We start from the raw sequence: 21,610 nt of genomic DNA, 5'->3' as shown, positions 1-21,610 counted from the left end.
CCAAGACGCCGCGCTAGGATGGAGCTCTCATAGTGGGAGATGGATGGGTTCTGCTGGTCGACAAGGCTTTGGATAAGCGCGCCCCCCCGCCTTCCCTGACCCCCCGCCGCCCCCCCGCCCCCCGGCTGCAGGGGCGGCCGCAGCTCCGCGGGGCCACCAGGCTGGCTCCAGCTACAAAGAGCCGTGCCCCAGTGCGGGGTCGGGCTGGCACAGGGTCCCTGCTCTGCCCGCAGAATTGCTCCTGGGGAAAACACGTCCCTGCACGGGGAGGGGAGGGACAGATGACTTCATTTTCTTTAAAGGTGATTCGCAGTTTGTTAGCTCTTAATAACGTGAGCTCCTGAGCTCGAATTTCACGGTTGAGAGGACAAATCGGTTTTGTGTCGGGCTGGCTGGAGATGTGCGAATCCCCTTCTCTCCTCCCAATCCTGGAACTTCTGCCTCTCCCAGGAACCACCCCCAGCCGTGCTCTCTGGGGAGGTACTTCACACGCCTGTACTGCGAGTCCAGGGATGCACGCATCCTCCTCAGCGCTGGGTACCGGCGGGGGTTTAGAGCTGTTAATAGTAACAAACTCTTTCTCCAGGTCATAAAGCAGACATGCAGTGTACACTGCTGTTTATTACAGCACACTCTGTTGACAGGCAGTCAAAAACATGAGATATTTAAAATAGAGAAAATAATGGCAGAAAAATCAATTTCTAAAAAAATACAGGTGTTAATTCTTCCAGAGATTGCTCAACTGCAAACAAATCTTTAAAAAGAGAAACTTGTGCTTTGCTGCTATGAAAATATTAATGCTAATTATCAAATTCAAATGTAAAAAGCGCCAAGTCACCCTTTCTCATTAATTTGCCTAGTAAGAACCCCCACTTTTTAATTTGATTCCAGTGAATCCAGAAAATTATCAGAATGCAATGTTTCAACTAAACACAAATTTAAATTGCACTGAGAAAGCCACTGAGTATATCCAGGTTAAAAATGAAGCCACTGAGATTTGGGTGATAGGTTTTTCCCCTTTCCTTTCTCGGCTGTAACAGACTTGAGCAATCCTTCATAGCAGACCAGAAGGAAAGGTAAATAATCTTTGGTATTCTTAATTTTAGGGAAAGTTTAACCTTTTCTCACTATATCCTTCATACTAATATAACCTTTTCCATGAAAGTATTTTTAACGATTATTAATGCTAGAAAGGTATAAGAACAAAGTCATGACTTTTTTATAACACATAACAGATATCCAAAACATGGCCATCATTACATTTTGGCAAAAGGGTCACTTAGGTGCTGTGTTTCCTTACTCTCTCTAGTAAACAGTTCATCTGGGAAAGTCAACCATTTATGTCACTCATGAACAAGCCTGTCCTAATTTTGGCACACCTGGCAATTCAGTTACTGTGATGATTTTACAAGAATCTGAATTAAGAGGTTCACTATTGTAAGTTAAATTTGGAAATTTTGTAACAGAAATGAAAAATGAGAGCCTCCTTCTCTTCCTGTTTACTTCAAGGAGAACATAATCATACCGCTAGGTACTGAGAAAAAACATCCTAGCATTACACCAATTTCCCCAGCCAGATTAAGGTGTTAATCCTGCAAGTCTACACTCATAAATATAATCATGACTTTGGGCCTATTCAGGCAATGATTAATTGCAAAGAAAAAAAAAAAGAAAGGTGTTTAACATCACTCTCAAAGGTAATATTGAAGCATAACAAGCAATAATGTGAATTACCGTACTGAGTGACTTACAGTTTCATTTTACCTTGTCAAAGACAATTAAAAATGTGCTTATCTGACAATTTCAGTCATGAATTCTTGTTACAAGAAATCTTAATTGTTAAATTCTTAGCATATATATTGAATAAAAAAATCAATTTGTGCAAAACCAATGAACTATTGAATTCTCATACATTAAGACTGTACTTTAAAGTGGGAATTCAGATGCCGAAGAAAATCTTCCTTAGATGTTATAGATGGTGGGAAAACTTCTCGACAGAATTCACATATTCCACACTGATTCAGTTCAGAGTCTGTATAAGCTTGTGCCAGCAAATCATTGTCTTGTGGCTGCCAAATGAGCTAAAAGAAACAGAAAATTATTATTGCTGTGGTTTATATTTATACAAAAGAATACCTGCCTCTTAAAACTAGATGTCCTTTACACCTGCCTGGCCAGAGACACTAACTAGAGAGTTCTCACTTAAGAAAAGCAGGATAGGACTTCAATTTTTTTAATTTCTATAAACATACTATCCTTGCTAACACTTTAAATGCCTTGGTATTTGTTAACGATAAATATTGCTATGAGCAGAAGTCTGTAGTATCAGTCAGATATGTTTTAAAGCTTTCCTTTAACTTTGCATTTCAGTATTTTACTGTAGAAGTCATAGTACATAATAATCATTTAAAAGAAATGAGAAAATGCATTTGTACCTTAGAATAAAATGTTTCTTGTACAGAGTTAATATGAATAATATTTTATTTATATTCGTATTGACACATAACTAGTTTTCAGTTTACTTACAAAATGACTAAAGCAATGTCATATGATTTAAGATACTTATTTGCTCTGACTGCCTTCTAGTGTAAATGTGTCTCAAAAAATCTGTTTTGGGATTCCTTCTGCTATGACAGCATTAATCGTAATGGACCATCTGAATATCTATCCATGTATTCAGGCAACTCTGTAAACTATGCTAAATTTGGTTCATCAGCTATACTGCTCTTGGTCCCTGAACTAGTTAGTTTAAAGCCAGCAAGTCTGTTTACCTGACATTGGAGTTCAAGGGACATCAGCCTGATACATACTTCAAGTCAGAGCATACGCTAATTATTTAACGTCATACCAACAAGGAATGAAAACCTCTTTATCAGTTTTCAAAGTAAAGTTAAAAATTAAATTTTATTACTTTAGTATTAGCAACACAAGATAAATACATGGTTATGTTACATGGCCAGGACAATTAGGTTTTGAGTAAATTGAAAACTAAATGCATACTGCTGTGACTGCGAAGTAGACAGAATGGCAGCAAGCTGGTATAAGCTCTATGTGGGGATGGAACCTAGAAGAGAAGAGCGTCCCACAGTTTTTTTGGCTCAGTTTTCTCCTCTCTTGCTTCACTCACACATGGAAAAGCAAGCAAGAATACTTTAGAAAGTAGTTTCTTAGGAAGTTTTAAATTTCTTGCTATTGATACTTACCCAAGAGTTTTAATTTTCAGCTCTTATTCAAATTTTATTATGCCAAATAGTTAGAATCTATTGTTTATTCCTCCCACGGTAACTCACTGTACAACTAACCTGCTTTTCGTAGTGGTTAAACCTTTTTAAACCAGCTACACTTCCTGGAGTCAATTTACTGCCCATTCCCTATTTAAACAGTGTTTAGCTTATCAGATAGCAATAGCAGATTTACTGTCTTTCATTATGGTCAGCAATCCATATAATTAAATTGACTAATTAGTAATTAAGTGCAATCACACCACTTTTTTCAGCTCAAAGAGTCTACTTATTGTATGTTGCTGGTGTAAATTGCATATTAAATCTATCTAGACACTGACACACTTAAAACATCCCTACAGAAATGTGTTTAGAATTACTTGTTTCTAATACCCTATGATGTAAAGCACCATTTGCAAAAACATAAAATAGTATTGTAAAAACCCCACAAAGGACATGGTAAGATTTCTAATATTGGAAGCACAAGGGGAGGCTCTCATACAGCAACCCACTGAGGCAGGCACTTAACTTCCATTTCTTTCTCTGAGTGTTAAGTACATTCTTAACATGTCAGAATAGGGTATATTTAAGCACATGTTCCATTTCCAAAACATTAATATTCAGATTAAGATCAATAGACTATAATTTGCTTTTAAAATCATGAACATTCTTAGAAATATTTTTGGTGGAAACAACCCCCTCAAACTGTGAATACTGATAAACACATGCATCTATATGCAAGCCTTCATTAAATGTAGTCTGTAAAATCCTAAGTCCGCTAATATCCATGTTTATTTTAATCTGCTGCTCTTTTCAGTCACATGTTTTTTAAAAAAGTTACATCCTAAGAAAACAGTACTGAGTTTTCACATTTAGTATCCACATAGAAGGAAAGAGCTAAATTTATTACAGCAACTGAGAGCAGTTCCAAGAACTTACTGTTGCCAAATCTATTGCATTTATGGGGTTTTCCATTTTATAAGTTAACATATGTAGTAAATACTTGAAAGTTTTATCTACACTAGGAAAAAAAAATCAGGTATATAATTCCTCCCTATCAGAGCTTTACCAGTGGCAGGGATGATGTGAGCCATAAGCAGCGTAACTACTCCTTAGAAAGGTGGTAAAAATACTAAGAACAAGTTTAAACATAAATTTTGCTGAAGTTAATGCAGTCAAAAGGCCATGTATGCAAGTAACTTTAAAAAAAAATTAGTATTTTAACCTACATATACATTATCTGTGAATCAAATCTTTAGCACAATTAAGTCAGAAAAAACTATAAACCTGTGTCCAATTCATTGGGAAAATACTTAAAAACCTCTTTTGAAGGCAGCTGAATAAAGGTGATGAATGTTTATGTATATTGAGATACACAGATGTATATTTAATGGATTCTAAAGTAATATTGGCTTCTTTCAAACAAGCTTTTGGATAAGATAGAACATTTTAATCAACGTCCTGTGTGTTCTACAGTGATATTGTAGATATGACTCACAAATACTGAAACAGTTCACCATGAGCTTTCTTTTCTCCAAGTGTTAGCATTAGTGCATTCTTCTCCACAAAGTAGATCATTTATATTTTAAATGATGGCTCCAAATTAATTTCCTTATTTTGCAGAAATACCAATGACCAAACCAATTGCTATTCAACCACAATTCTTCTCTACTTTTTAAGCTGCATACTCCCCTATCAATTTATAATCACATACCAGCTGTTTCACTTGCTGTAATATACAATGCAGGGTGCCATCTATTGAAAAATGAATACACAGCCTAACTATTAAAAGAACAAGCTGGAGAGGGAATACAGAAAAAGAGGATAGTAACAACCAATGGAGTGAATGCTTCACAGCTCCACAGGAATTCTACCAGTGATAAAATAAATGGTTTAATTTGTTTAGCTCAGTCACAACTTCAACTGAGGATCCAATGAAAAATAAAGCACAATAAAAACTGTGATTAGTAACTTGGTATATAATTGAGATCTCCTACATTACAAATAGATACTTAAAATATATTTTAAAAAATCATGCTTATAGTTTAAAATACAGTGATGAAGAACAACAAACTTATCATGCTTTAAACTTTTCATCAAAATTGGTTTGCAATAGAAAATTAAACTAGACTGGGTGCATTTTAGGAGAAGAAACATCAAAGCTATCATGCCTACAGCCATTTCCCAAATGCTAGCTTTGCATGTCATACATACGGTGGCCAAATTGAGAGGTAAAGCTCTTTGGCTGCATGCACCTTGCCATTAGCAAAGATCACAAAGGTACATCAATGTAAACAGTAAAAATACACCAAATCCACCCTCACAGATTTCCTAAATATCACTATTCGCTTTTCCTTGAAAAGCTGTCCTCTCGTAAGGTGTGAGAAAAGCCACAGAAATGTGAAAAAAATCAGTTTATAAAGGTTCATTGCTTTTGCCAGCAATTTCGGTTAGGACAGGCTGTTACACAAAAGAAACAAAGTATTCAGAGACCTGATTATCAGAACCTGCTGGAATGTTTTTCTGCATCTGGGCCTTGCTTTCAGAAACTCCCATGGACTTCAAGTAGCTGTAAGTGAAGTCCAAGGCCAAAGTACCTACAGAAACCTAAACCACAGTATTCTAGTGAACTTCCCTTAATCTGAAAAAACAAATATGCTTTCCTTCTTGACTGCATAAACTATGAACAAAAAATTTTAAGTTTTCTTAGAGGGGAGGAATAGGGTGCTATTTATACCTCAGACTGAGATAAAAAGTAGGTAATTCTTCCTCAGGAAAGTATTTATCTGTTCAGCTTTTTGATTAGTCCATTTGTCATATTCCCTGCTGTACATTAAAAACAATTGAAACAATTATGTGACACATTCAACTGAGATCAAGGGTAGAAAGCAAGCAATCTAGGGGGCAACTTACGATTAACGACAGCTTTGAAATAGACACAGAAGCAATTAATATTTAAACATAATGAATATTGTGCAAGCATATCGAGTGCTTACATCTGCTTAAATTCCTGCCCTTTCACTGGAAAAGTGCCTTGTGCACATACTTCAGTATCAGGAAGAAGAACTCACAGGAGAGACTGTCTTAAAAAAAGACTGATGAGATACTCATGGAATATATTAAACCTATCTCAAAGATTTTTGCAAAGTGATTGTCTGAATCATTATCATTTTTTGAAATGTACAGTATTTATAGAAAGATACCTGATGAGGACCTCTGATGGTTGTCCCAGCGGCTTCTAAAGAAGAAAAGATTACTTCAGGTACACCCTGGTTTGTGTGCTTAGGTACGAAAGTGAAACCAGTGTCTGTTGTTTTTAAACACATTTTGTCATGGGTATTTTCTATGGGCATGTTTGCATGATCTGGGGCATTTGTTCTGTCAACAGTAGTTAAGCTTTGTAAAGCTGAGGTCATGAGATCAACTCCACGAGCTTCAAATGAGTTAGGTTCCAATTTACTGAGGTTAACAGCATGGTCTCTGTACTCCAGGTTAAAATGATGATCTTGAAGCATGTTTTCAGCTATACCAGTACAAGGAACTGTTGGTTTTTCCTGAGTGCTCTGCAAGAAAGCAGAGTCATTGTCTGTAGGTGGAAACTTGACATTAAATTTAGAAAGTGATTCTACAGAGTTGTTGTCCTCATCTTGGCCCACTCCTCTTGGTGTGATAGATGTGATGCATGATGCACCTCTATTTATATCCTTTATAACCCGAGGCTTAAAAAGCTCTTCTGCTTGTTCATCAGTTTTATCAGTACACTGTATCGGCATGGAAAACTGTATTTCTGTGAAGAAAGAATGAAGAAAACATTAAACAGTCCACTGAAGTATAGTTACTGAAGGTGTGGTATTGGGGTATTTTTCCTGAGAGGCTTTTGATCTTCCTTATTGGCTTTTTAACCTTTATTTTTTCTCTTTGAAAGCAGTTTGAGGCATAGCTCTCTTTCACAAACACTAGCTTTGACACCAAACCTGCCAGAATAGAAATGAAAGGAAATAAATCCGTTCTAATAATCCTATTTCTCTTTGGCTTATAGCTATAAACATTTTCATTTTATTGAAAATTATGTTGTCCCAAACTCTTAACACATACATGCATATATTTACTGAAGTGTTCTGGCAGAAACAGAAGCTGGAACCAAAACCATTTCACACGGTGCCAAGAACATGCTAGGTACCATGAACACAATTTTAGAAGGTATTCAGGTACCAAACTCCCACTGGTTTCCAAATTACATAAATATTTAAACTGAATAACATTTGAGAAGTGGGACCATATTTTCCTTTTGTTTTGTCCCTTTCATTTTCAGCACTGTATTACGAAAAATTGTAATAATATACATGGTTACTCCTAATCAGGTGAGAGAATAACTTCAGTACAGATTTACTGTACAGCAGCCTTCTGACATCACTCAGATATTGTAGTAAAGAAGTAACAGAAATCAAGCAGATTAAATCTGTTATAATGTATAGCTTTTAACACAGTTGAGTTAGGCACTTATTTAAGGAAAAAAAATCCATTCTGAAATAAGTTGCCAAGCACGCATCCTCCAAAATTCCCACCTAAACCCTTAACTAATCAAGTTTAGTAGTGTACAATCAGAATATAACAACAGAGTTCAGACATAGCAATTCAAAGCTACAAGCGACATATTAGCACTTCATGTAACAAACCTTCACTAATGGTATAACCTAAATTAGAAGTGAGTGCTGACATCAGTATCCTTTGCTTCAACTATATAAATCTGGCAGGTGTTTTTTGAAATCACTTGAGTCTGATCCTAATGTTAAGAAAAACTAATAGGGAATACCCACAGTAGCTTACATTATATTAAATGTAAGTAGAACTGGACATTCAGGATCTCTTCCAGTTGCAATAAAAATCAAACCTTTCTTTTGTTTTCAGGAAGTGTTGGATTAAGCTTTTGTCCCATATAACAAAACAGTATTCAAAAGTCTGCACAAGGAAGTCTAGAAAATAAGTTCTCTGACTCTCCTCAGTCCGGCAGTTTTCCTCTAACAGATATGGGTCTAGAGACATTCATAACAGACATCTTTTGAACTGACAGCTAAATTAAAAGCAAGCAAGTGCTGTCATTCACACAGTGTGATGGGATATCACATGTAGTAAGTGCTTGCCTCTCACTCCAAGGGACAAAACAATTACAAGAGTCATTGATGTGATGACTGTCTTTTATAGCATGTGATTTGGAGCATTCGTCATAGAATGCCAAAACTGGCGGTGCGTTTTCTTGGTGAAATACTGAGCACCATGTGAACAGACTTGAAAAAGGCAGATGGTAAACAGTGGAAGTACTTCTATGTATGTGTAATTTACAGTATTTTCAAATATAAAGCAAAGCTTTCAAACAGTTGAATCACAATAAGAGCTTAAGTATGATATTACCAGTTTCAGGTTCTGGCTTTATCTTAAATTTACTCAGTTGGTCTGTTTGTTCTTTGGCTAGCATACATATCCGATGACACTCTTCTTTCATGTCATGGAAAATAGTCTCCAGATTCTCCCTGGAAGATCAAAATTGTTAACGGAAGAGTCAACCAATTCAGCTTGTTGTGTGTGACCTTTAATCTAGTCACACCCACAAACAGGAGAAAAACAATAGTGTAAGCTACTTTTTTTGGATACCTTGTTCCTCAACATATGTATACATATTTTTGTCCTCCTCAGTAAAAGCAAGCAGAAAAGAGAAAAGAAAATGTTGTCAAAGAGCTATTTAGTCATACCATACACATACATACACACATACATTTGTGCTTAGGGCCTGACCCTGCAAGGACATCCCCCCCTGCCCACGTCCCCCCCCACCCCCTGCAATAAAAATAAAAATAAAAATCCAGCCTTTACATTTCTTTCAGTTCCCTCAGGTATTTTGTTGAACAGCTTATCTTTCACAAGGGTACTGCTTCTGTCTCATTCTAGGGAAAATAAGATGCTGCTGCTGTGAACATTAACTGTTCTCCATTGTTTTCTGTGTGCTTCAGACTTTGCAGGAGAAGGAACAAATAAGCATTCCTTCTCTGTCTACATGTCATTTTGGAGAGGGGATCATGAACTCATTTCTTCCCTGTTTATACAATATCACCAGACTTTACCTTTTATTTTGAGGGATTTTAAAAATTATGTATTTTCCAGAGTATCATATGGACATCTGGTATTTAGTTATGTACACTGACAATGGTAAAAACAGTTCTTCATACTGGTGTGAGTTTTGTTTGCCCAAAGGCACTACATTATTTAGTTACTGATGCACTCATAAAACTCCATTGTGAAATTCTGACAAACTTGCTGAGTAATTTATATTTCTATGCACAATATCACGGATTTTATAAAATGAACTTCAAGGATGAAAAAGTGAAGTTGGATTTGTGTTCTCTTTTGCATTGTTGTGTCAAAGGAACTCAAAAGAGATTTTTTTTACTCCAGTGAATTGTTTGCCCTTTCATTGCTTATTCAAATAGCAATCAGCAACATCGTGAGCTGTGTTCCCTACTTCTGCTGTGTTCTTCTTTTTGAAGACACAAATGTCTATTTGTATCTCATTTGAAAAAAAATATCTACAGGGAGTTAAAGTTGCTATTGTTAACACCTACATTCTGACCATTTTTAGGTGTTTTGATAAATAAGAAATCAAAAAAGATTCAACACAAGTTTCTAATTGGAGGTTTAAAATATACATCTGATTAAATGAATGAATCAATCTCAATTTGCTAGATATTTGTGGTACTATCATCTTACTACTGTAAGATTACCAGTAATCTTACCAGTCACATACCTCTTTCCAAGAAAAGAGTAAAGTAAGGGAGCTATTTGAGAGCAGGAAGACAGAAGACAGGTCAAGGTTTTTAATTTTTTAGGTATAAATCAGTAAAGACAAAAAAGTGTTTATCCCATCACAGTCGTATTTCCTCTCTTTCTTATCATAAAGCAGTAATGAGTCAGACTAAACATCCACTTAGTTCACCTAGCTTATGTCTGAGAGTGGCCAAAAGCAGATGCCTAGGCAAGAATATAAGAAGACAGCAAGAATTTATGATACTTCTCCCTAATACTCTCCTAGCTCCACCTAGAGAACCTTCTACTTGACCTCAGCAAAATGGTTAAAAGTGATATTACTGCCTATTCTGTGAAAAATGCAAACCTAAGACTTCGCTCAATATTCTTCCCAAAACACTGGCAGAAGAGGGAATACTTGCTTAGGAAATGTACTGCTTTTGGTCCCTTGGTCAGAGCAAGGGCTGGCTGGCTTCTGCTTACAGATAAACCTGTTTCAAACTGTCTCATTTAGGATGGATCAGGCCAAGAATTATTTCTTCATGCTGACTACCAGACCTCCTCCTGGCAGCGCAGCAGGCTCCTCTGCTGTGCTGCCATCAGTTAATCCATTATGGTTGTACATTCCTGTTTTGAAGAGAGTTAATGCAATGGAGTTAATGCTTATCCAAAACTCAGCATTAACATCCACTGCTGTTTCCCAGTTTAACCTCCTGCTGAAATAAGTGGCTATTTTTCTTCCAGCCTATCCTTACATACTTGCAAAGCCTCAGCTATGATTCCATATAGCTGCTGGCTGTATTATCTTCCCACACCAGCTCTTTGACCTCTGCTGCTCCCCCCTTCCCCATCCGTCTTTTAAGATACTGCGGAGAAAAGAGGGAAATAGCTGGTCTTACTTAACAGCAGAAAAGACAATTAAAAGCAAATAAAAAATGCTGCAAAGATATTTACCTTTCAGGCATAGCTGAAATACCAGAGATACCTGCAGATAATTCAGGCTTATCTGGAACAGCTTTCTTACTTTTCACCTTGAAGTAAAATATGAAAATATTGATCACAGGTTAGCATATTCATTTTGCTTTTCACTCCCAATATGAATAAGAATGTCATGGAATCCTTCACCTAGACCTTCTGGAAGCTCTTATAACATTCACAAAATTACAAAAGCAATTTTTTTACTGTTTGTATGAAATTCCTATTTTTAGTTTAACTTAGCAACTTAGTGCAGCATTCCTTTGCTAATACTCCCTTGAAAGAAAACTGGTTCTAAGAATATTGCTTGATGGTAATTCTGTATATAAAAATGTATAAGGTAAGATTATGTATTGTGTATATGCTTGTTAGTGAGGTATGCAGCTATTTTAGCTCTTAAAAATCAATTTATTCACTGAAATTTTCAATGAACACATCACAAGCTAGTATTCAAGAGCGCTAGCGGGTTTTTAAGTAAGTGACTAACTTTGACTACCACCTTGTGGTTCCCTCTAGTATTACAGAGTTGTAAATCTGCCAGGCATTAAGGAAAGTTTTTATAATAACCAGACATTAAGCTGCAGTTCCACTAGATTTACATTACCAGATGGCCTAGGTAGTTCATATGTGCTCCAAATCAGACACAGGACTTGATCATATGTCTGCCAAATCAGCTGATTTCAATGATCATATATATCATTATAATCAAAGGCCCACAGCCGACCCGTTTTGCCTTTCCTTGCACTGAAGTGCAACTGCAGCTCCTGTAGGAAGCTTTGAGCTGCCTTACACATAGCAACATGTGTTACAAAGGCTTGCCACAGCAGAACTCTAACAGCAACAAGCTATGTGTTGCTGCGCTCCTACCCTTACCTACGTTCACTCTAAATTAGCCAGCTAAAATATATTTCCACGGTTAGAGACGCATCAGTAACTGCACTCTAACTATCCTGCAATGGCAGAGTAGCACTCTGGATGCTATTCTGTAACAAACGTGGGCTGGCATAAAAGTGAAAAAATCAACTCAATCTTGGTGAAAACTTCCAACTGAAAATTATAAAACAGAAATGCTAATCTGGAGTTTTCACAAATACTAACATTTTAATGACAAACTGTAAATTAATTTGCACACAAACCAACAAATATGTATTTAATAGTTTCGTGTTCCGCATGTGCTTGATATACTTTAACAATTTCTTAGTAATTATACAAAGCTGAAATTTAAAATCAGTTTCTTAATTAGTATAAACATGTTTGAAAGAAGTAATAATTTACAAATATTTGGTTTTTTCATTTTATCTCTACTTGGTTTCTTATCTTACCTCGCTTTTATATGTTGGCATCTGCATACCCTTTTGTGCTTCATTTAATTCTTTCAATTTGCTTTTCAGAGTTCTTATTTTATCATCTTGGTTTGAAATAATAGATAAAAGCTTCCTTTCCTTTTGATTATTTTTGTCCTCAAGTTGCTTCAACTTCATGCTCTCACTTTCTAACTGTTCCTAAAAAATAATTTTAGAAACATCAGTACAATTAATAGAATTTAGGCTTGTGGAATATCACTATTCAGCAGGCTGGAATAAGCTAAATTAAGCTTTTGCAACATAAGTAAGGGTCAGTCTTATTTATTACATTATTAAACGGGTAAAGACCTTCTACCACTACACATAGATGTAACTCATCACAGAGGACTACTCAACTGTATGTTCTGCATTTCTGAAAGTCATATTAGTGCTTATAAAAAATTGTCTTCATTTACTGCATCATTTACATTAACATTTTATGTACAATATGTTGTATATACAATATATAAAATATTTCATTAATTTCAATCAATCTTAAACAATTTTGAAGATGATACTCTGAAGCTACCTTAATTGAGCAGACCCAAGAAGAGAATCACAGAATTACAGAATAATAGAACATCTAAAGTTGGAAGCAACCATAAGGATCATCGAGTCCAATTTTCAGTGAAGAACTTTTTCTTAACGTCCAGCCTGCATCTCCCCTGATGCAGCTTCATTCTATCTTCTCATGTCCTGCCACTGATAACCTGAGAGAGGACATCAGCACGTCCCTCTCCACTGCCCCCCTTGAGGAAGCTGTAGACTGCAATGAGGTCGCTCAGCCTTCTCCAAGCTGAACAAACCAAGTGCCCTCAGCTGCTCCTCGTAAGTTTGCCCTGGAGACCTTTCACCATCTTGGTTGCCTTCCTCTGGACACACTCTAATAGTCTGATGTCCTTATATTGAGGTGCCCAAAACTGCACACAGTACTTGAGGTGGGGCTGTACCAGTGCAGCGTTGAGTGGGACAATCACCTCCCCTGACTGGCTATGCTATGCTTGATGCACTCAAGGGCACGGCCCTTCTGGCTGCCAGCACACTGTTCGCTCATATTCAACTTGCCATCAACCCAAACACCCAGAACTCTTTCTCTGGGGCTGCTCTCCAGCCTCTTGTCCTCCAGTTTCTGTGTATAACCAGGATTACATTGCAAACATTGCAATGCTATGAAGACTTGTGAAATAAAAAGCAATGGCTTGCCCCACTTTAACTATCCATTTGGTAATTCATGGCATTTTTCTGTATGCGGGCTTTTTGGTGGAATGAAGAAGAATATAAGGAACAATTTTTTAAATATGCATATAGTTCTTGGATAATTTTCAAGAAACAACTTATGATTAAAACCAGTGGTTATAAAAACCTTACAGCTGTCAGTTTATGAAATCTATAGAAACATTGATCTTGAACTGTATCAACTGGCAAAAAAAGTGGCCTGAAGCCCTATGCCTCTCTGCAAGAGAAATAAGCTCAAAGGGTTAACTCTGCAGGAAGTAATGTAACTGAAATGCAGCAGACAAGTCTATAGACAGGTAAAGCAAGGTGAGGAGGAAGAAACAACAAATGAGTGCTTTTTCAAGAACATTTGTTTTATTTACAAATGGGACCTAAATAGGGTGAGGTTTTGCCTTGGGAGATTAGGTAGGTAGGGAGTACTCTATTAGACAATGATAGCCACATAGGGATGAGTCCAGGGCTGGTATACAGAGACGCTGGGTGGTTAGGCGTAGATGTGTGTATCTGCAGCTGACACAACAGTTTAGCCTCAGAAAGTTACACTAGCTAGATAAAAAAATCACAGAAAAATGGGTTTGAAGGCATTGTTCTTTTTCTTTAGCTTCAATTGTGACTTTGAATAGTAAACCTTTGGTAAAAGCTTCAATGCAACTCTGGTCTTGGGTGGCATCTCAGGGATCCAGATTAAGCCTCTTTTGCTCAGTGGTTTCAAAATATTGTCTAAAAATAAGATGTTTATATCCCTGCTAAACTCCTTAATCCTAACCCTTCTTCCATGCTTTGCACTTCTGGCAGGTGGTGTGGGGAACGTATGCATAGTCCTACCACAGACCATGAAACACTTTCTATACTCTTCTAGTGCAGAATCTGTATACATCATGGTAGGTAAGAATCCAGGGAAGCAGATGAAAAAAACCCAACCAAACAGCAAAAGAGAAAAAAAGGAGAAAGATTTTTTTATACATTTCTGGAAAAAAACCAACCAAACAAGATGACTGAAGATTTTAGGCTAAAGAACCCATACATCATCTTCTATAACTGATGCTGCAGCAGCTAGATATAATTTTCTCAAATGGCACAACATGAACACTAGGAAGAATTACAGTACTGTGAGGCACAGAAGGTTCAAAGCAAGTTAAGGAAGTATCTGATGGATGAGAAAAGACAACCATACCTAGTGACGTAGGGAAAAAAACAATTTATGTTAAGACGAGATGGAGACATGCATAGAAGTATTCTTAACAGATCTGAAAATACTTTGAAGAAAGTTATAGCAGGACCAGATGCTGAACATAATTTGAACTATACGCTGAACTATATACCTTTTCCATATTCTTTAAAGACTACAAAGTCACAGTAGCTTAGTATGGGAAACCGCTTTTTGCCATTCCAGGAATAGGAAGGCAGTGATATTCTATGGTGTGGGTTCACAGAACTGAAAAATCAAAGCTACCACTGAGCCATTACTTGGTCAGAGGATTCCCAAACATTAGAATCACAGAATACTTTGGGTTAGAAGGGAACTTTAAAGGTCATCTAGTCCAACCCCCCCCCTGCAATAAGCAGGGACATCTTCAACTAGATCAGGTTGCTCAGAGCCCCGTCCAACCTGACCTTGTATGTTTGCAGGGATGGGGCATCTACCACCTCTCTGGGCAACCTGTTCCAGTGTTTCACCATCCTCACTGTAAAAAATATATTCTTTGTATCTAGTCTGACCATCCCATGGTCAAATTCCATTTCCTATTTAAAAAGCCAATGGGATGCAGCTTCCTCTGTATTTTCCTTTGAAAATTATTTCCTGAAAATCCAAACACCTAGGAAAAAGCTTATGTCAAAGACAACACTTGCCCTTGAAGAACTTAATCTTAAGGACATTAAGATAACTCCTTCACTAAGCTTGTGATATAGCATTGGTCTACACACACATACTTTATCTGTTTGGGACTATTACAGCTCCAAATAACATGTGGGTTTTCAAAACCTTCTAGATAACTGGGAGCACTGCAGTAATAAGTAGTTCTCTCCCATTTCTCCTACACTCTCCTGAGGAACTGGGGACAAGATTTAAGCAAGCAGTAAGAAAAGCCACACGGGAACCAATGTGAAAAAAGCCATACAACATGTTGCAACAAAGATGTATCAGTACACTGACGCAAATCATCATTCTTATGCACTGTCAGGGTACGACATCAGGAAAACCACTGCAGAAATGATTACACATTTGGGATCTTTCAATAATACAGCCCTTCACAGATCGACGATCTTACAGTTTCTAATACTGACTGAGTTTGGGTGTTTGCAACAATGTGGTAACATTTATAAACTAGTTGAAGTTTACAATACTAATGCCATGACAAATAAGTATGTCACACAGGTCATACCTGCTCATTTAAGTACTTGGCCACACAGTGGATCTTTTACACATGCTGGTATTAGGAGCCACCAAAGAGGTTACATCTGTATTATGAATGGATCAACATCTTTTCTTTTGGCAAGACTTTATAGGATCAGAGGACAATTCAAGCTGGAAGGAACCTCAAGGGTTCTCTAGCTCCTAATCAAAGCAGGGTCAGTTATGATGTCTGATCAGGTTACTGAGTTTCATCTTGAATTCCCAAAGGATGGAGACTGCCCTCTCTGGGCAACCTTTTCCAATGCCTAGTTGTCCTCACAGTGAGAAGTTTTCTGTTATGCCCAGTTTGAACCTTTCATGTTTCAACTGCCCATTGTCTCTCATCCTCTTGCTATGCAGCACCATTAAAGAACTTGGCTCCACTTGCCTGATAACCTCAGTGTAGATACTGGAAAGCTATTAGCTTCCCCTGAAGGCTGGACAAGTCCAGTTTCTGCAGCTTCTTTGCATGGAGTATGTACTCAGGCCCCCGACTACCTTAGTGGGGCCTCTGCTGAACTCACTCTAGTTTATCAATGGCTTTCCTGTACTGGAGGTCCCCAAACTAGTGTTCTAGATGCAGTCCAATGAATGCTGAATAGAAGGAGATACTTGCTTGCCTGGGTGTGTGAGCTGTGTTCTGTTAATACAGCCCAGGAAGTTGTCCTTCTTTTCTGCCAGGATACACTGCTGGCTTATGTTCAGCTTGCTGCCTGACAAGACCCCCACTCATTTCCAGCAGAGCTGCTCCACAGCCAGCCAGTGCCCAGACTGTACTGCTGCAAAGGCAGGTCCTTTTATTTTTTCCTGAAGTGTGCTATAATGGCCTGTTTCACTGGCTTTCTGGAATAAACAAACTATCAGATGGTTTCAAGGAATAATACTGTTCAAGTGATGATCTACTACTATAAGTGGTCTCAGGGAATATTAACTGTAACTTTTAACAGTTTAACCACAAACTCTTCTGTATTATTGGGTAAAGATAGCTTAAACTGATGAAGCAACAAGAAAAAAGGCTACTGGTACCAGAATTTCTTGTATCAGGTAGCATGGCCTAACTAATCCTACTGCATACATCACACCAGCATCAAAGAACAGCTAAACGCATAAAATCGTCAGCTAGCATAAAATTGTGAAGTACTGCTTTCTTTGCATCAAAGATAGGAAACAAAGTGACATTAGAGAAGCTGGTATTGACTGGAACACACAACTCTACAAGACTGCTGCAGTAGCTTAGTTACCTAAGTCATTTTAGCACCATAATTTTGAGCACAAAGATGACTACTATACATCTGCTATTCCTCTGCTTCAAAAAAAGACCTAAACATTTATTGCAGAATGAAGTTTTGTATACAATATGGATCATTCATTCCTGACACTCAGTTTCCTCCTCTTTTTCATGGCACCAGAAATTCCAATCAACGAATGCCACACAGTGTTTAATATTGAGGTTCTTGATTCAGGGAAACATGAACATGAGCATGTTTTCTTGTCATAGATACCGACTTTGGCTTCATGTTTTATGGCATTTGCAAGGATTCTCATGTTTGACATACTAAAAACAGCATGCAGAAGCAGCTTTACTTGACATTGTCTAATTTCATTACTAAGGTTTTCTGTTTGCTGGTCAGCTTTGGCTCTGAAACAGTAACTGGAGCCACATTCTTCCTAGTTAATAAAGTTTAGCCAGGCTGTACTCAAAAACAGGCAGCAGTTTAGGTCCTCATGCAGGGGACTGAAAAAAGCTCATAACCTTGTACATAGTTTGGTACTGACCACCAAGCCAATCTGGTCCACTCACCTCTTTCAGTGAAGAAGAATGTGAACAGAAAAGCCCCACAAAACCCCAAAACATTTTATGACACACAGGCAACTGAGTTTGACAACAGCAAGTCAAACACACAAGTATGGCCACCTACTAGAAAACACAGAAAAGCTAACCCCTCCCTCATTATAAATCTCTGAAATTTAAGCTCTAACCATGCACCTATTACAATCAGTCTAGGGTGTCTATTAACTTTACTGGAGGACAGAATATAGTCTACTGAGAAATCCCATTTGACTTACCTACTGAAACTGTCTTTTGCTACCAATAAATCTAGGCACCTCCAGCCATGGGAGAGACTCTTGAGTTTTAAGGAAGGACAGGAAGAAACAGCAACATTTTAACTTAAAGACTGTAATCCTAATTTATTATCTGGAATACATTTTTCAAGCCTGAAATTTTTGGTGGAGAAGTAGAATAAAGCAGTTAAACCAGTACAGGACAATGGCTGTAGACATAATTGGTTTAGAGCAGAATGTGGATGGAATATGATTAGAAAAACACAGGCTTTCAAATAGAATATCCAAGCTCCCAAATAACTGAAAAAGCCAGTACTTTATTATTGAATCAGATACAAGACAACTATTCTGGGTCAGTGACAGGATGGATGATGGGTTTTCAGTCTAACACATGTCAAAATATGATGTCTGGGGAAGAGTACAAGAAAACAGGAGGCATTCATGATACATCCTTTGATAGAGTCCTAGACCTTCTTAGTAATGGTTTCTACATATTTATTAACTCTCAACAGATTTCTCTTCCATGAAGTTGTCCAATTTTCCCTTGAAGCAGGAAGTTCCACTGGTTGAGTACCTATCCTTTGAAGAATCAGCTCCTTTTGCCTTATTTTTTTTAACGCCGCACATCAATTTACTTTTTTTAAACTTTTTTTCAGGAGGACAGAGAAGTAGGAACTCATAGGTTAACTTGTGTGTTGTCCTGGTGATTTCACAGAATGGCTTGGATTGGAAAGGACCTTAAAGAACATCTAGTTCCAACCCCCCTGCCACGGACAGGGGCACCTTCCACTGGACCAGGCTGCTCAAAGCTCCATCCAACCTGGCCTTGAACACTTCCAGGGATGGGTGGGGTATCCACAACTTCTCTGGGGAACCTGTTCCAGCATCTCGCCACCCTTACAGTAATGAATTTCTTCCTCATATCTAATCTAAATCTATCCCCTTTCAGATTAAAAGCAGCCCCCCTTGTCCTATCACTACATGCCCTTGTAAAAAGTAAAATTTGCTAGTAAAATTTGCAACTGTTCATTTCCCCAACTTGTTCTATACATTCATTCCATGCAGTTTACCTTTTTATCCATCATACATCAAAGTTCTGCATTTAAAAAGTACAAAAATTGGCAGCTGCCATAAAAGCATATAAAGCATTTACCACAATACTATTAATTTTCCATCATCTTCAACAGGAAGATGGGGTTATAGGGTTCTTCTCCCTGGAGTTTAGTGAATAAAATGGGAACCTGTGTACAGAAACTGCTGGGTATCTCCACTCATAGCCAGCCACTGAATGGCATGGCCAAAACACAGCCAGAACCAACAGAACTCTGTGTACCTCTGCTGTGCTGTCTGGACACCTTTGTATCACACTTGACAGGTTAGCAGAAGCTCACCAGGCACAATGCCAAACATTAGGGTCCTCCTTTTATCAGAAGCATGGTGCAAAGATACTCACATGCCTCTGCAGATGCCAGCCTTGGCCCAGTCAAACCTGTTTTCTTCAAGCTCTGTTCTCTCAGCCCTTAAGAGCAAGAGGGCTACTATGCTCCCAGTAACAGGAACGTAGAGTAGGCTGGACCAGCCTGACTTTGCATGGGTTTAGACCTCTACTGATCCTGAGAAGGCCTTATCTGTATAGCACTGTGCCTGGGTTTAAATGTAGACAGACTGTATAGCTGATTCTGTATGAAGTTATATCAGAATTATTTCTGTTCATGGCAGAGATGACGCCAAGTCCAGATGAACTACCTATTGCTGAGAGGTAACTGCAATAACTGACCACACAAAGAAACAGCAGCTAAAGTCAAGTAACTACATTCCATTAAGAAAATAGCCTCTGAAATGATGATTCCAGCTTCTCATGTGTTGCCTGTAAACTTCTGGATAGATCACATCATTTATCAGTGTTTCCTCATGAGAAGAGCAGGTAGCACAGCTTCCTTTCTCCTACTCATCATATGACCAAGTTACTTAAAAATATTGTTCTTGAGCAAGCATTGAGAAATAAGAGTATGAAACATTAGACTTGGTCAGATCTTCATATACAACTGAAAGACATAATTTTTATCCAACTCAACTCAGATAAATGCAAAAATATGCAAAGATGTTCCACAAAAGAATTAAGCCATCAGCTGTGTTGTATTCCAAATAAATGCAAAGATTAGGAAAGAAATGACATCTTGTGATTACAGATTCTAGTGTAGAAAAATTATATAAAAGACACAAAACAAAAAAGGATAAAGGATATAAATCTTTGGTAACAGTAAGCTTAAAATGTTTGCAAAGGCTTAGTCTCAAAAGAGATTCCTTCAAGATAACAAAGCAAGCTTCAGTAATCCAATGAAATTATTTTTAAATTAACATTACTGACAAAAAATGCATTTCTGTGAATTCAGCATAATTAATTTGTTTATAGCTCAGGTTTAGGAAACAAATCTTGAAATCAATTATTTTTAAATCCAATGCCTGATTTCATATAAGGGTCTTTTTATGACTCTTACAGGGCCCCTGCTATGGAGATTCATATACAAAAATAAGAGATTTTATGTTACAAGACAGTTCTCAAAAAACACGGTAGGATGACTGAACAATGCAACTCTGTGCATCTCTGTCACTGTTTTTTCTCAACATGCAAAATCCATTCAAGGTATTACCCATCTGTTCTGCACTATTGCTTTACTCTTATATTGCTGTTACTCTCAACAGGCTGTAGTGAAAAACTCAGTGTTACTTCAGTGAAAAGGGGTAGAAGAGACATATTAAAACTGGCTATTTAAAAAACCAAATCATCAGCACCTCCAGAGCAATGGATAGCTCACTTTCCACTGTCGCTTTCTGAGTGCAACTTTTCCATTTCTTTTAAAAATACACGGAGTAGTTGCAGTGTGAAAAGCTCTTGTGAGAGAAAGAGAAAGCTCCTTCTTGACCACTACTTTTGGCAGGTTAAGAAACAGAAAAGCAAGCAAGTTCCTACTTTATGATCAAAGCTATTCTAGGGAGCCTGATGCCCAAACAGTGATTGCACTTGGAAGGATCAAAGACAGATGCCTAGTTCACCTAAGCAGACTGCAGCGGCACAGCGCTTACGCACTTCAGATGAGGATCTTGTATTAGAAGTGCAATTCAAAGGCACCAGTAAAAATCTCACTTATCTCTTTAGGTTCTCATAATATAATCACAACACAAATGTGATCTTACATTAAACATACTGCAGACAATCATACCTTTAAGATTTTTTCCTTTTGCTTTGCTATGTTCAGTTTTTCAGAGAGCTGGCTGAAAGATAAATTGGAGGTTTCAATGTCTTCACGCATCAGAATGTATGGATGTGCATTGCCTCGAAAAACAAAAAAAATAAGCTGATCGTCACTGCATTTTTCCTCAGCTAACTTCCAAGTACAAGCAAAATTAAAAGAAGCTAGGCTTATATTGACTTTTTCATTTTACTTGAGCAAGCCTTCATATTAAACAAGCAAAAGAAGCCCAATTTTGAGCTTAGAGACAATGCAAGACTAAACCAGCGATAAAGAATGTACATGTACTCTTAAAAATAAAAGCCAACCACTTTGCTAGTATTTATGAAA

At 37.6% G+C, this 21,610-nt stretch overlaps 1 protein-coding gene across 3 annotated transcripts in view; it reads right to left on the bottom strand.

Annotated features, from left to right (window-relative positions):
- Nucleotides 1–590: 590 nt before the first annotated feature.
- TANK (TRAF family member associated NFKB activator) overlaps nucleotides 591–21,610 on the bottom strand; it is a 29,754-nt gene continuing 8,734 nt past the window's right edge. For all 3 annotated transcript variants that reach the window (XM_040603902.1, XM_040603903.1, XM_040603904.1), the window contains 6 exons: nucleotides 21,251–21,363; nucleotides 12,314–12,493; nucleotides 10,971–11,047; nucleotides 8,631–8,749; nucleotides 6,425–7,008; nucleotides 591–2,081 (listed from right to left, as the gene is read on the bottom strand). In XM_040603902.1, coding sequence (XP_040459836.1) covers nucleotides 1,914–2,081; nucleotides 6,425–7,008; nucleotides 8,631–8,749; nucleotides 10,971–11,047; nucleotides 12,314–12,493; nucleotides 21,251–21,363 — 1,241 coding nt within the window. In that variant the 3' untranslated portion in view covers nucleotides 591–1,913. The remainder of the gene's footprint in view (nucleotides 2,082–6,424; nucleotides 7,009–8,630; nucleotides 8,750–10,970; nucleotides 11,048–12,313; nucleotides 12,494–21,250; nucleotides 21,364–21,610) is intronic.

Source organism: Falco naumanni, chromosome 8, assembly GCF_017639655.2.
Source record: "Falco naumanni isolate bFalNau1 chromosome 8, bFalNau1.pat, whole genome shotgun sequence".
Taxonomy (NCBI): domain Eukaryota; kingdom Metazoa; phylum Chordata; class Aves; order Falconiformes; family Falconidae; genus Falco; species Falco naumanni.
This window is presented reverse-complemented; position numbering and strand designations above follow the sequence as displayed.